Source organism: Electrona antarctica (genome assembly GCF_951216825.1).
Source record: "Electrona antarctica genome assembly, chromosome: 19".
NCBI lineage: Eukaryota > Metazoa > Chordata > Actinopteri > Myctophiformes > Myctophidae > Electrona > Electrona antarctica.
In genome coordinates this window covers 16,126,771-16,141,361 of record NC_136800.1, presented here as the reverse complement: position 1 = coordinate 16,141,361, position 14,591 = coordinate 16,126,771, and the positions used below count along the sequence as shown (strand labels likewise).

At 40.6% G+C, this 14,591-nt stretch overlaps 1 protein-coding gene and 1 long non-coding RNA gene across 5 annotated transcripts in view; one reads left to right on the top strand and one right to left on the bottom strand.

The window, feature by feature from the left end:
• Positions 1-2,657: 2,657 nt before the first annotated feature.
• On the bottom strand, positions 2,658-14,495 carry LOC306942969 (nucleotide sugar transporter SLC35D2-like). 3 transcript variants are annotated; one of them, XM_079529170.1, is made up of 13 exons: positions 14,269-14,495; positions 12,740-12,773; positions 10,770-10,856; positions 10,589-10,656; positions 10,260-10,331; positions 10,024-10,092; positions 8,999-9,101; positions 7,148-7,240; positions 6,936-7,003; positions 6,767-6,845; positions 5,002-5,084; positions 4,746-4,798; positions 4,313-4,450 (listed from the first exon to the last, which is right to left on the bottom strand). In XM_079529170.1, exons 1-13 carry the CDS (start codon positions 14,457-14,459, stop codon positions 4,440-4,442), a joined length of 1,011 nt encoding a protein of 336 aa, XP_079385296.1. In that variant the 5' UTR covers positions 14,460-14,495; the 3' UTR covers positions 4,313-4,439. The 3 variants fall into 3 exon arrangements, with proteins under 3 accessions (XP_079385295.1, XP_079385297.1, XP_079385296.1); XM_079529169.1 differs by lacking the exon at positions 5,002-5,084 and having other exon boundaries at positions 2,658-4,450; XM_079529171.1 differs by lacking the exons at positions 5,002-5,084; positions 7,148-7,240 and having other exon boundaries at positions 2,658-4,450.
• The window catches only part of LOC306942970, a 31,443-nt gene continuing 24,645 nt past the window's right edge, over positions 7,794-14,591 (top strand). For both annotated transcript variants that reach the window (XR_013792357.1, XR_013792358.1), the window contains exons 1-2: positions 7,794-7,868; positions 11,524-11,930. This is a non-coding gene — a long non-coding RNA (uncharacterized lncRNA). The remainder of the gene's footprint in view (positions 7,869-11,523; positions 11,931-14,591) is intronic.

Below are 14,591 nucleotides of genomic sequence, written 5' to 3'. Positions count from 1 at the left end.
GACATAGTGTATTGTTATGCGTTGCTTGTCTTCTGTTATCAAAGCACTGTTGAAATGAACAGAGTTCACTGTTTGAACTTCAGGGTGGGAGTCACTCCCATCCATTACAATGGAGACTACTTTAATGTAGGGGTGTGAGTTTGAAAGACCTCATATTTTATTTGTTTGGTACTGTAGCTGTTCTGTTCGATCTTTGTACTCCACAGCTTTGAACCTACATTCACAAATTGTTACAGTTGGTCTTTAACGCCTCAAATGATTGTTAATTCATGTAGTCCCCCCTTTTTTTTGACAAATTATGTGTTGTACATTTTTATTACTTCAAAAATGGCAACATGAATAAACTGAAGTGTATACCAAGAACGGCTGTGAATGTAATCATGTTGGGTTATATTTAATAGATGTATTAGAAATGCTGTCTTTATTAGTGCGTGTCCCTATTTTGGGAATTCTTTAAATTCGCAAAGTTAATATTTTCATCAGCCATTTCATCAGAGTTCCAGACCCCCAGGAACGCGCCCAGGGGGCCGGGCCGGTTCCGGTGTGGCGCCCCGTGTCCGAAACGGTTGAGAAATTACAGAGTTACCGTGTGCCGGTCCCTCTACTGTACTGTACTGGCACACCCAAAATCATCATATATACAGTTATTATGTGCGTGTGTGTTTGTGTGTGTTAGGTTGCGCACAGGTGGTGAAAAATAACCATGCTGTTTTCATGCTCATACCCAGCCAGCCAGGCAGGCAGGCACCCACACACATAAGGGAGTGAAAAAAGTCAAAAAAGAATGGATCAAGTTATTTTAAAAATAGCAGATCTACTGTACAATATGTTCTTGTGATGTGAGCTTGTAGATATAGGCTCTTTTTGAATAGCCAAATTCATTGATTGGTGGTTCAGGCATCTAGTAAGGATGCCTCAGGAGCGTCTCTCTAGAGAGGTCCTTGTTGCACATCCCACTGGAAGGAGACCCCCAGGCAGACCAAGGATCAGATGGGAGGATTTTATCCAAACTGGCCCAGGATGAAGTTACTAATGTTGCTCTGGAGAGGGAAGTATGGAGCACTGCTGGAGCTGTCCCGACTCCAGATAAGCGGTTGAAGATAGATGGATGTTTTGTAGACTAGTAATTAAGAGTTAAAGTACAGTATTTGCCTCCGAGATGTAGTGGAATAGAAATATAAATGATTGAAAAATGCAAATACAGTAAAAGTACCTAAGATTTATATTCAAGTACACTAGTAAATGTACTTAGTTATTTTACAGTACAGTACTTGAGTAACTATGGATTTTGAGATTAGAAAGAGGGAAAGGAAGCAACATGGCTGTGAATTTATTCATCAGTAGTATTCTCAACAAAACATTCATACAGTACATATCTTTCAAGTAGATTTAATACTTTGCCTCTCATACATTCACAATTATCTCAGACAAAATGATTCATACAGTGATAGGGATGAATGAATGTAGAAACTCCACTCTGTACATGTGTTCATTCATACACAGTACATGACAAATTAAATTGTTTAATCATCCATATCAGCGATTCACAACGTGTGGACCACGGCCCATTGCTGGGACATGAGGATATTGCCCCAAATAATTGCCAAAATACTACGATTTTAATTATAACTAGAAAAGGTGCCCTTCTGGGCACAGGTCTCCACCAGGAGGATAGGACTGTGTGAGATGTTTGGCAAAATGTTTAGGAGTAATATAAATAAGTAATATGTTTGCCTTTGATGGCAATTGGATGATTTGAGGCATTTTGTTCCAAAAATGTGTTTTGCAAAAATCAAGCTGTTGGTGGCGCTATAACAGGCCAATGTGAAAAGGGTGGGATATATTCCTCAGCCTAGTAAGAAAATGTGTGAAAGATTTCACGTAAATTGCATGCTGCGTTCATGATTTGAGGCTTTTGTTCAAAACGGGGCAATCTTGCAAACTGTGAAAGCCAATTATAGCCAATTAATTAAATTCGGCCTCCTGGTGGCGCTATAAAAGGCAGATGTGGAAAATGCAGGTCAAAGGTTTGTCCTTGGCCTCTAGGGAGTGTGCATGCAACGTTTCACGCAGATCGGTGCAGTTTTAGGTAAACAATGTGAAAAGCTGCCTCATGGTGGCGCTATAACAGGCCGTTTTGGAAAATGCGGGGCAGAGGTTCATCGTTGGCATCTAGGGAGTGTGTGTGCAAAGTTTGGCATCGACCGGGTTAACCCGGCCTGTTATAGCGCCACCATGATGCAGCTTTTCACATTTGTTACCTAAAACTGCACCGATCTGCGTGAAACGTTGCATGCACACTCCCTAGAGGCCAAGGACAAACCTTTGACCTGCATTTTCCGCATCTGCCTTTTATAGCGCCACCAGGAGGCCGACTTTTGTAAAACACATTTTTGGATATTACTCCTCCAGATTCTGTCCAAAAATCTCACAAATCGTTACACAGTATCTCTATGGTCATGTGCTCAAGTCGGATCTGTCCGATATTTCATATTCCACCCTAATTGGCTATAATTGCCTTTCACAGTTTGCAAGATTGCCCCGTTTTGAACAAAAGCCTCAAATCATGAACACAGCATGCAATTTACGTGAAATCTTTCACACATTTTCTTACTAGGCTGAGGAATATATCCCACCCTTTTCACATTGGCCTGTTATAGCGCCACCAACAGGTTGATTTTTGCAAAACAGGTTGATTGGAACAAAATGCCTCAAATCATCCAATTGCCATACAAGGCAAACATGTTTATATTACTACTAAACATTTTGCCAAACATCTCACACAGTCCTATCCTCCTGGTGGAGACCTGTGCCCAGAAGGGCACTTTTTCTAGTTTTCTTTCTTTCTTTAAAATGAGATTTCATTGTGATACCCACTAAATAGGAACTTCAATTTAATATGTTAGTTCCATTGATCCAAGCCAGAATAAAATTGATTGATCATTTAAGCCAGAGACCCAAAAGATAAATTTGGTTCTTCGCAGGACCCAAACTTACAAAAATAAAATACATTATGAATTTACCACTTAAGCCCTATTTAACCCATTAAAAGCAACTGGGAAAGCAGCTATATATAGCAACACAGGTTTTTCAAGAAACACGAAAAAGTTTGAGAACTATTTAGAAGGCATTCGTAGAAGTTCTCAATGTTTGTAGATTTTCTATTTTCACTATTTCTTAATTTTTCTTTAGATTTATGGAATGTTTTTTCTTTCTTCCAGAAATGATTGTGGTGCAGTAGTAGCTGCCCACCACCATGGAGCAGAGACGAAGAGTTCTTATAATAGTCACACAATTGGCCTATGTTCGAGGGAGGGAAGGTGATAATAGGGACTTTAAGCAACCGGAAATGGATCAGTGCGGTACATAAACCTGCTTGCCGTCGCTACGGCAGAACCTACACTTACATAGTGTCTACAACGCCATGTCATAACCATGTTTATTGAAATTATAGCTGTCATACATTTACACCGATTGCTCCATCACCTCTCTTATGCTGTGTAATGTGTTGGCATGCTCTGAATGAAGAAATAACACTAATACCATATATTAACCATGTTTATATTAAAACGGTTTTAGAATAACACAGATTGCTCCAGCACCTTCCTCTTTCCACTGCTGTCCAGCGCATGTAAGAATTAAGCAATATCGGTAAGTTAGCTGACGCGCGACGGGGTGTTTTAAAAAAAAGATGATGTGGTTATGTTTGACACATGCTGCATAGACGCGTCACCATGGGAACAAAAGATGGATGGGAACCTGACGCCGACGGCTGTTTGCTTAACGATTTTGACAGCTACAGTGATTGCGTCATAGCCGCCCTACTTCCGCGTAGCGGAGCCGTCCTGAAAACCCTCGTTGCTTAAAGTCCCTACTATTGGCACTGCAGTGCACATAATTCTATGGGCTGGGGCAGCAGGGAGTGTTGAGCGGGAGGAGTAGGACGACCGCTCTATGTCCTCCCAGTGGGGTCTCCTCACTGGTAGTTGAGTCAGTAGGACACGACAACCCAGGAATGTGTGTGGGGAGGAATCAATTGGCATAACTAAATTGGGGAGAAAAATGGGTAATAAAAATAAAATAAATGTTTCAATAAAATAATTTTTGAAATGTAGTTTTTGAAAATATTTAGAAATATATATATACACACCGGTGTGTGTCTGTGTCTGTTTGTATTTATGTATGTGTGTGTATATATATATATATATATATATATATATATATATATATATATATATATACACACACAGAAACACACACACACACACACACACACACACACTTTTCTTTTGTTTAAAAAAAAATGAAATACTCGCGACCCATAGCAATGACTCCATGACCCCAAAAGGGGTCCCAACCCATTTTCCTCTGGTCTGATGGGTCGTCATAAGTCTGTGCTCCAGGAAGAATAATGCTGGCCTTGGCAGGAATCCCAGCACTTATGCCTTTTCTGTCAAATGAGATATAAATATTTCAGAACTTGTAGTCTTGTTGTAGTCACTTGTACTAAACACTTTATGCATTCACCACCACTTAATAGTAGTTTAACCACTTAAGACACTTAAACCTCTACAAGCTCATAACACGGCGAGATGCGTTGTGAGCTTGTAGATCATCTATCTTCACTCATTCATTCACAGAAAATCTCTGAAAATGGTGTCCCAGAATAGAGATGCCAGGCTGTGGTTAAGATACCATTATCTGTATGTAACATTGAATATAATTAGCATTTTCGTCATTCTTACTGGTCTGTTCTTCTGTGAATGTAAGATAGGAGTACACCAAACTGCCAGCAATACTGGTGGAAAAATAGAAGAATTATATTAGCAGTGCAGTAAGTGATTCAGTGCAGTCAATTCTGATAGACTCTGATTCTGCTATCTGAGAGTTTGTTCAGTAATAGGAGTCATGCTTGCTTCCCATGGTGCTTCTCTGTCTTCTATGGTGCTTCCCTGTAGTAGGTATGATCTATCTAAAATCAAGTATAAAAATATATATAACCTGATATGTAGGCCGACAAAGTTTGTCCATGTGAATATGTAGTCGCCACCCAGCACCATGCCAAAGTACGTGACGAGAATATTCTTTGTGAGGAAACAGAATTCAGAAAGTCAGCATTTAGCAAACAACTGTTGAAAACATAGATCTGTATTGGTCCCAATTCATGGCACATAGTTGTCTAGCACACTGCAGTAAGAAACAAATGTACAATTAACTTAAGCGTAGAGAACAGGTACAGAAGAAGTACAGTAGTAAAACTAGGGTAAAATATTAAATAAAAGACAGAATAGAGATGACTTAAAGTTAAACATCAGAGCAGTTTTGACAAAGAACCAGTCCATAATAAATATCCATAATGTATAAATTATGGATGAGGGGTCAGGACAGATACGACTTTTCTGGGAGGGGTCAGAATAAATTATGGACTTAGATGGTTCTTCGTTTCAACTGATCAGTGCATAGTATATAAATCATAGACCTAAATACCTAGACAACGCATTGGCCACTGGCGCTGTGTACATCAACATGCCTGCCTCTGTATTAAACAGTGCAGCTTGCCATAATTCCACTGCAAGAAATAGGCCCAAGTCGTATATAAACTAAAACTTTATTATTTAATAATAATTACTGTTATTATCTATGTAAGATAAGGTGTTGGTATGAAGACCCATTTTATTTATTTAACCAAGTATCCTAGTCTCGTGTAGACAGACAACTATTCCACAATCTCCGAATGCTACATAGAGTCTGGAGCTGAGTAACGGAAGCTGTCTCTGCTGTTCAGACCGGAAAGATATTCGACCAAACACAACGAGGTGCTCACGGAACTGTAGTGCCATTGGAAACACAACCAAGAGCATAGAGTCATACGAGTGGGAGATTCATATTATTTGTGTGCGGATAGTTTAACACATAAAGGTATCATGGAATTAACACAGACAACACTAGTGAAAGAAGAAATAACGCTGAAACTAATTATCCATCTTAGCTTCAACAATCGACACACTGTTTTGCTTCGAGTAGCACTTGTTTTTGCCGCTGCACCAAGTGAGGGGATGCGTCACATCCGCTTTATCACTTACTCATGGAAAGAGCTTCCGTTCTCCAGACTGTATGACGGAACCATTTGAAAATTGCGAGAGGCAACAGTATGGCCACGTAAGACACTAGTCAAATCGCTTCGAATCTGTTGAAAATTCGTACCTCCTGCCTCCATAGACATAGTGAATACATGCATTAGGACAGTAGTTACCAAACTTGGACCCCCAAATTGACACTCATTAGCCCGCGGACCCCCTTTTGAAGGGATATTTGAACATGGTGGACCCTATTGGAAACAAGTGTAATGCTTAATTGGGTCGTCCACTCACAGTTAACAGCCTTTGTATTGAGTTTGTGCTTGAAATGTACTGTAATTCTGCAAACTGTTAATAAATTCTTCAATCAATCAATCAATCAATATGTCAGGGGCCCCGATAAGAGAAGATTTTTACGGCTCTAGCAAAAATGTGGCGCAAATCTTTGAATATATATTCTTTCGGAATGTTTTTCACTTTTAACCTTTGCTTTTGGGGGGTCCCTGGAAAAACATATTTTCAGATGGGGGTCTGTGGCCAAATACAGATAATTCTGGGGGTGCTTGACATGAAAAAGGTTGAGCACCACTAGCGTAACGAGCAGCAGCAGCCAATGCGGTAGCTAGGTATATATATCTAAGGGTGGAAATGGAGTTGCCATGCTGACAGACTAACTTGAACTGACTTACTTTAATACAACCCACAATGGTGGTGGTCAGAGCCGAGTTGTGGTGCGTGCAAAGCACGATGGAGTACATTAAGATGAATCTGTCGAAGATGAATATGCAAAATTAATACACTTGAACAATTGCATAATGGATTAGTAACATAGAGACAGCAAGGAGGTGTAGAGCTCACCCCATCACACACGAAAGCACAAACTGTACGGTAAACAGCATGTCAGACCATCCATCAAACTCCAACGCCTTGAACAAAGAATGAGTGGACATACATGCGCGCGCACACACACACACACACACACACACACACACACACACACACACAATGAGGAAACCTGGCCACTTCACAGCTTAAAACTGAAGGATATCAGTTGTCATAAAACCTCTTACCGCATGTAAGTCGCCTGTGAAGTATGCATACGCCATGGTAGGGAAAATCATCATTAACGCGTTATAATAGAGTAGTCCGTATTTCCCCAGCTCCTGTGTGTCCAACAGTAAATAGATGGATTGTAGTATTGTGGTTGAATATAAGAAAGTAGAACAGAATAGAACTTCAGTCAAGTATTAGTTTTTTCTTTGTCTTATGAGGTACTCCCTGATTTATTGTGTGTCAGAAATAGCAGATCTATAAGCTCACAACGCATTGGCATAGGACGGTGGACTATGAGAAAACGGGTCCCTGGGCACCGACGCAAAATCCCCCTGCGTGCCTCAGAAGCGGAGCTGTCCATTGCAGCACATACGCTTAATTATGACATAGGCCTGCCGTGCATTTCAGCAGGATTTACAGCAAGGGCTTCCCGTGACATTTTTAAATAATAAATTATTCATCTCATTATACTTTATCTATTATAAATAGGGCAGGCCTTGGTTTCTTGCAAGAGTTGGGTCCATATAAATTTGTTAAACTAGGGTTTTTTATGTTTATGTAAGGAATCTCACTTGTCCCAGCCAGGTAAGGCCTAACACTAGTGTAGCACTGCCTCTTTAATGGTAGTGCATAAAAGGGGTGACCAGGTTTGAGGCCTGTTTGGCCAGAAGCCTGATTTGAGTGTTTGTTGGGGACCTGGAGGCATGAGGTGTACACTGTACAGCCTACTAGTTCTTGGTAAGGAAACTATAGGTTACGAAACCTCAAACAAAATGTTGATTATTAATTTAGATTATATGAGGATATATTTTAATTAGTGACATTTTATATTCCAATTACAGAGTTACGCTGCCGGAGTCAGTAAAGGATAGGGGAATAGGTTTTAAGAGGGTTTTTGACATGGGGACAATGTTAGTCAACTGTTAATAGCCTGATCTATCGTCTGTACTTCCAGAGCCTCCAGGTCCTTTCCTTGTTTAACCACATCCACAGCCACTCCTGTGACTGTGGGTATTCATTGGGGCATTGAGTTATTTATTTTATACTTTTGCCTAAAAATGAAATTAAAGGCAGTGCAACAGATCATTTTAAATGCTGGATATTTAAATGTTGGAAAACGGTGTTGAACAATTAAATATGGCCCGCCCCAACATTCATTAATTGTTAGATATGGACTGGTATGTAAATATTAAAAGTTGTCCCTTATCTGTTGCCCTACCTTTAAGAACATAACAACTTAAACCCTCTATAGACTTGGAAGAAAACTGGACCTGGGTTGGCTCTGTACTTGGATTGCTATTTTCAGTCTACACCAAATCTCTTCGATCTACAAACACACCACCTGTTGTGAGCTTGTAGATCTGCTATTTTTGGCTATTGTTCCCCCCAGAATATGGTTGCTGTGATTCAAGTCGTTCACTTCACCCTTTTTGTGTGTAATATGTGGTTTTAGATATTTTTGTGTGTGCAGTAAGCCCAGTGTCTCTGATGTCATTGACACTGGGCTCACTTACTTCCTGGACTACATCAAGGACTATCTAAAGAGGACGAGAAGCAAAGACCGTACGGTGGATGCCATGTTGCTCCCTGGAAGGAAAGAAACATGCACAGTTGAGACCTGGAAGTTGTACATGCACAAACTTGGTCCTCTTTAGATAGTCCTTGGATTACATGTTGTCTCAGTAAGACAGCCCTCCCCCTATCCACAAGGAGGAGCAGTGCACCAAAGCATTATGGGAATTGTAGTCCAGGAGGTAAGTGAGCCCAGTGTCGATGACATCAGAGACACTGGGCTCACTGTTAAAATCTAAAATATCTAAAACCACATATTACACACACAAAGAGGGTGAAGTGTCCCTTTAACTTACCTTGGAATCCAGTTTCTGTTTGACGTACACGCCGTTGGCTGCAGTCAGAATATTGTTCAACATGACGAAGACATAGCCTTGAAGGTCAAAGGCTAAGTCGGTACTACAACAGAAAGCATTGAAATAGTGCGAAACATGGACTGTGTAAATAATTTCTCTCAGGCTCCTGAATAGCCAGTAAGAGTGGATTGTTGTGTTGGATTAAATTTTATCATAGCATATTACTCAATGATTAAAATGAATTCCCTAGGGGACACGGGGAGAACATGCAAACTCCACACAGAATGGCCCTTTTGCCAACCCCACCTAGGGTATGGGCACTGATGCAAAGAAGAAAACACGCCCACAGCGTCCCCAGCGGGTATCGAACCGGTGGACAACGCCAAATTGCTGGGCATCGTCCTTGACAGTCAACTATCGTGGACTGAGCATATAAATACAATAGTCAAAAAAATGGGCAGAGGTATTGCAGTCACAAGAATTTGTCTATCTTATGTACATTCTGACATCCTGGGTCATGTTTGTAAATCACTTGGATTATTGTTCAACTGTATGGTCATCTAGTCTAAAACTAATCTAGCTAAATTACAGGTTGTACAGAATAGGGCAGCCAGACTTGTTCTGGGATGTTCTATAAGAACTAGTATTGTAAATACTAAGCACTCCAGCCTCTCATTTGAGCAAAGGATTTCCTCAAGCTTGGCCACATTCTTCTTTTGCGTTATTAACTCAAAGATGCCCTTGTTTTTGTTTGACCTAATAGATTATTGTCAAGATATACATACTCACAAACAATACAAGACTTTCTGTTACTGGTCATATTGTTGTACCTAGTTCAAAGACAGACTCAATAAGAACATTTATAGAGCTATAGATTATTGGAATAATTTAGAACTTGACATCCGTCTAACAAAAAATAAATAAGCCTTTAAGAAAAACCTCAAATATAGGCTACAGCTAGAAATGAATAATTCTATATGTGAGGCTATATAATTAATGCTATTGTGTCCAAATGTATGACTCACCTTGCAGCTACAAAAGCTCCAAAGATCATGGCAAACACTGTTGATTTGATGGAACCTGAGAATGTCTTTCTGGGGTGGGGTGGGGTGGGGTGGGGCAGTACAGTATGAAATAGAATGAGCAAGAGACGATACAAAAGAATACAAATAACACTCAACACACACAACATTGTTGACAGAGCAATCAAAATGCTAGTTTGAGGAATGTTATTCATATACTGTATGAACCACAAACTTACTTCAGTAAGATTCCCTCGAACACCATAGTGAGCAAAATGGAGAACCTCCTTAAAACTGTAAACATGGGCAAGCTGTGGGAAAAAGAACGTTATGAAGAATAGTTCCTAACTACGTACTGCATGTAGTAGGCCCGAAGTGAAACCCTACTCTTTAGTAGATCAACAGTATGCTGAAAATAGCATACGGTGTAGTATGCAGTGCGTTAGTATGTGATTTCAGACAAAACTTATGACTATAGTATCTTAATAACAGAAATATGTGGACAAGTAACCACCATATCTGCATAGTATAACTAGCATCTATCAAAAAGTGAACACGAAGCTCTCACTTGAGTCGTTGTGTCCCAAACAGCCCTGATATCTGATTCCCAACATACAGCAGAGGCAGAGGGAACATCTGGAAGACGGCACACACACAAAAAAGATAATTTACAGTACTTGTCTTTTAATTCAATGTTTTCTTTGAAAGCATATGTAATGGTTTGAAGGCAAACATATATTTTCTCTCACCTTGCTGGGTATACTTGAATCCAAGCCTGGAAATGTGATAACGCCTAATGCCTTTGCAGTCCTTAGAACCACGATAGTAGCAATCATCTGGAAGTTGGAACATGATTGAGCCAGTTATGTTCTACATAATGATGATGTTGTATAGTATGTTCTATAATGTATGTTAGCCTAGGTTGTGTTATCGTTGTGGTGCGACTTGGACAACTTCTGTAACTTGCAATTAAAACATTTGTATTTCCTGAACAATGTTGCCAAGTCAAGGTGAATATTTGTATTTATTTTGAATTGTATTGGAGGATAAGTCGGCACCTTGATGTAAAATTGGATATTTTGATCCCAAATAAAATATTTGGAAAACTGTCTTAAATAATGACAAGTATACGATACTGTAGTGGACTAATTCTCAAACTCAGGTTTCCATTTTCAAGTCCCAGACCTACAGTAGTTGAATGCAAAAGTGCTGTGAATTCTTCAATGTTAACATATAAACAAACTCTTAAAAAGTAGTAGTCATTGGCTGAGTATTGGTGAAGTAAAATAAAAACTCAAAAGCACTACAAGTCAAATCCGGGGAAGAACAGTAATGTTATGAGTATTATATATGTACACCTACATACAGTATACTAGACTGCTGTTGCTAGTGAGTTGGGACAGGGTACAGTGTACAGTATGTTGCTCTTGGTCAGCTCACTTTCTTTCTACTTTACTTACCTATACTCAAAGCTTATGGTGTCTCTTTCAACCTGCTCCACAGGAACACGGACCAGGGTGATGACCCCAGAGTAGACCCACAAGCTCAGCTTCTTCTCAGCCCTGAGTCCATTCTCCTTTGGCATGCTTTGAATGCTGGACCCTAGAGCCAGCCCTAAATCCCTGACCACTGCACTACACCAGAATGCTATGTGCAGTACTAAACATCCAAGGCTGAGTGAGAAGATGGCAGCCAGGAGAATGAGTCTGGTTGGTGCCATTGATACTGGGAGGAAAGTACTGGCCAGCTACAGTATCCAGATGTATGGAGGATGGAGATGACTGGAGTCACCGCTGGAGGGCTCATCATGAACTAGAGAGAGAGCTGGAAGCTCTATCTCTCTATCCATGCGTTCCAAAGTTTGACCCTGGTCACTTACACAACTGAAGTCAAGTAGAAGACGGCTCAAGGTAGGAACTTTGCTTCTTTGCTGCTGCTTGTTGTATGCTGTGTGTATAATGTAATTCAAGCTTGTGTACTGTCTATTACTGTCATTTCTGGACCCAATGACTGGGTCTGGGTGGCAAGGACAAATGTTCAGTAACTGTCTGTGGCTCTGGAATTGAATGCTGATGTGAATCTACAGTTTGTATGTTGTGTTGTATCTGCCGTTGAAGGTATGCGAGTCTGCTATTTCCTTTTGGTTCGAGCTAGAGGTTTGGGCTTTCACATATAACACAACAATTCTAAATTCCAAAGGAAATTGAAGACTGATAAACAGTAGGTTATGTGTGTTGTAGTTGCTGAGGTTTGTTGTGAGTTATTGTGATAGGGTGGCTGGTATTGGTTCATGACTGGCATGGTGGCAAAGAATGTCTCCATGTAGGCCTATTCTTCCTCCTATATTCAGCATATTCCCCACAAAATGTCCGCAACACAAATATTAAATGCCATTCTCAATGCAGCGAAAATGTACGTCATCTTGTCCCCACACGTCTCATATTTGCCATCAACAATGAACTTTAAAGTACTTAAGCCTTTGGTTACAGACTGAGGGCTTGTACAGCAACTATTTTCACTATTTTAAAATGTTTTTTTAAAAATATTTAACATTTTGGACAAAATAGCAAATTTTACATCGAGGTCTTGTATCCCTAGGATGACCCTTTTTTGTCTGAGGATGACACCCCCCCACACACACACACAGTCAAAGTGGCCTAATGCATAGCTTCATGTTGTGTTCTGTATGTACAGATTAAATTGTGAAATTGAGGCTTACTTGGCCAAGTCCAACGCATGTTGACGAAGGAAATCTGCAAAGTACATACACAGTACATTTTAGCAGTTGTACAGTAAGGTTGTACAGTCCAACTATTTCAGTGTTATATTTGAGGTCCCGTTTGTTACAAAGTTTTGCTTAATGCACTCAAACTCAACGAGGTCATTCCCCCGTTTTGATTGATTGATTGAAGAATTTATTAACAGTTTGCAGAATTACAGTACATTTCAAGCACAAACTCAATACAAAGGCTGTTAACTGTGAGTGGACGACCCAATTAAGCATTACACTTGTTTCCAACAGGGTCCACCATGTTCAAATCATCAAAACATTTAGAGACGTACAAATAGACACTTCTATAGACAGAACAGGAATTCATCAAAAAAGAATTCATCAAAAAGGAGGTAAAAAGGGAAAAGAAATATATACAGTGAGGGGAAAAAGGGGGGGGGCGGGGGGGGGGATTCAGATTTTACGGGGGCCAGTTTCGAATTGCAGCCATCCGTAGGTGCCCTTTGAGAGCGGTTTTGAAGGAGTCAAGGGATTCGCATGTCTTAATGACAGTTGGTAGGGCGTTCCACATTTTGGTGGCATAGGAGCGAAAAGAATTTAGTCCCTTGTTTGTGCCGAATCTGGGTTGTACATGGTTCGTTGCACTCCCTCTGGTGTTGTGGGTGTGGACTTCGTTAACATTAAGGAAGTATCTAGACAGGTACATGGGTATCTTGGTGGTGTATCGAATCTTGTGGACCAGACCCATTGCAAGATGCTGTACTCTGTCGTCGACCCTAAGCCATTCCAGCCTGTCGAAGTGGGCAGGGGTGAGGTGGGTTCGGGGGGCTAGATCAAGTAGGAGCCTGACCAGTTTGTTTTGGGAAGTCTGGAGCCTGGTTTTAAGGGCCTTTGAGGTGCTGTGGTACCAGGAGGTGCATGCATAGTCAAAGAAACCCTGTACAAGGGCTCCTGTTAAGGTCTTCAAGGTGTTTTTGTTGACCAGTGAGGAGATCCTGTAGAGGAATCTTGTTCTATGGTTGACTTTTTTGATTACGTTGGTGGCCATTTTATCACCGGAAAGATTAGCCTCCAGGATGGAACCTAGGTAGGTAATTTCATCTTTACGTGTGATAACATTGTCACCCACTCTAACCAAGAAGCCATTTGCCTTGCTGAGATTACTAATAGAGCCAAAGAGAATGGATTCAGTTTTTCCCAGGTGTAAAGATAGTTTGTTATCAGCGAGCCAGGTGCAGATTCTACCGAGTTCAGAGCTGAGGGCATTTTCAACCTGCAGTTTGTCCCTGTCCGAGACCAGCAGTGCTGAGTAATATCCCTTAACAAAATGGTTGTGCAAATATAATACTTTATTTACACTTCATCAAAAGTGCTTTACATGAAACTGAAGACAAACATAAAAACATGACAATAACTGTCACTGACTCTCCCCACCCTTGTATAATCAATAAACAATATTGATCCAGCATAACAGGATGCAGTCCAAAGATCACCCGTGTGTTCCATTCCATCCATACCTGTAGCTGGTCAGGACGCTTTTGTTGACCACAACAATAAGAAAAGAACTCAGCCCATAAAAGCCAGCGGCGAGAAGCTTCACATGAGCTGTGGAACCATCACCCGATGCTCTCTTCTTTTCGGTCGACATACTATCATTAGATGCTTTAAAGTCTGACACTCGTTTACGTTTCTCAAGTTCCGCCATCATTTACTTTTATTGACGTCGACGCCCAGGGGGCGGCGCAACTAGTCAACTTTTGGCGAGAGCTGCATAATGTCGCCATCTTGTGGCCTAAATCGTAACACACATTTCTAAACAAGTCAGTTAAGCAAGTATCAT

Excerpts from the sequence above, each read along its gene's own strand:
- LOC306942969 (XM_079529169.1), bottom strand. The coding sequence starts at position 14,459 with ATGATGGCGGAACTTGAGAAACGTAAACGAGTGTCAGACTTTAAAGCA. Across the intron at positions 7,004-7,147 it reads TCACAGGCGACTTACATGCG|GCGTTGGAGTTTGATGGATG; the intron begins GTAAGAGGTTTT and ends TCTTTGTTCAAG. Across the intron at positions 4,799-6,766 it reads CCATTGTGGGTTGTATTAAA|TATTGCTGGCAGTTTGGTGT; the intron begins GTAAGTCAGTTC and ends TTTTTCCACCAG.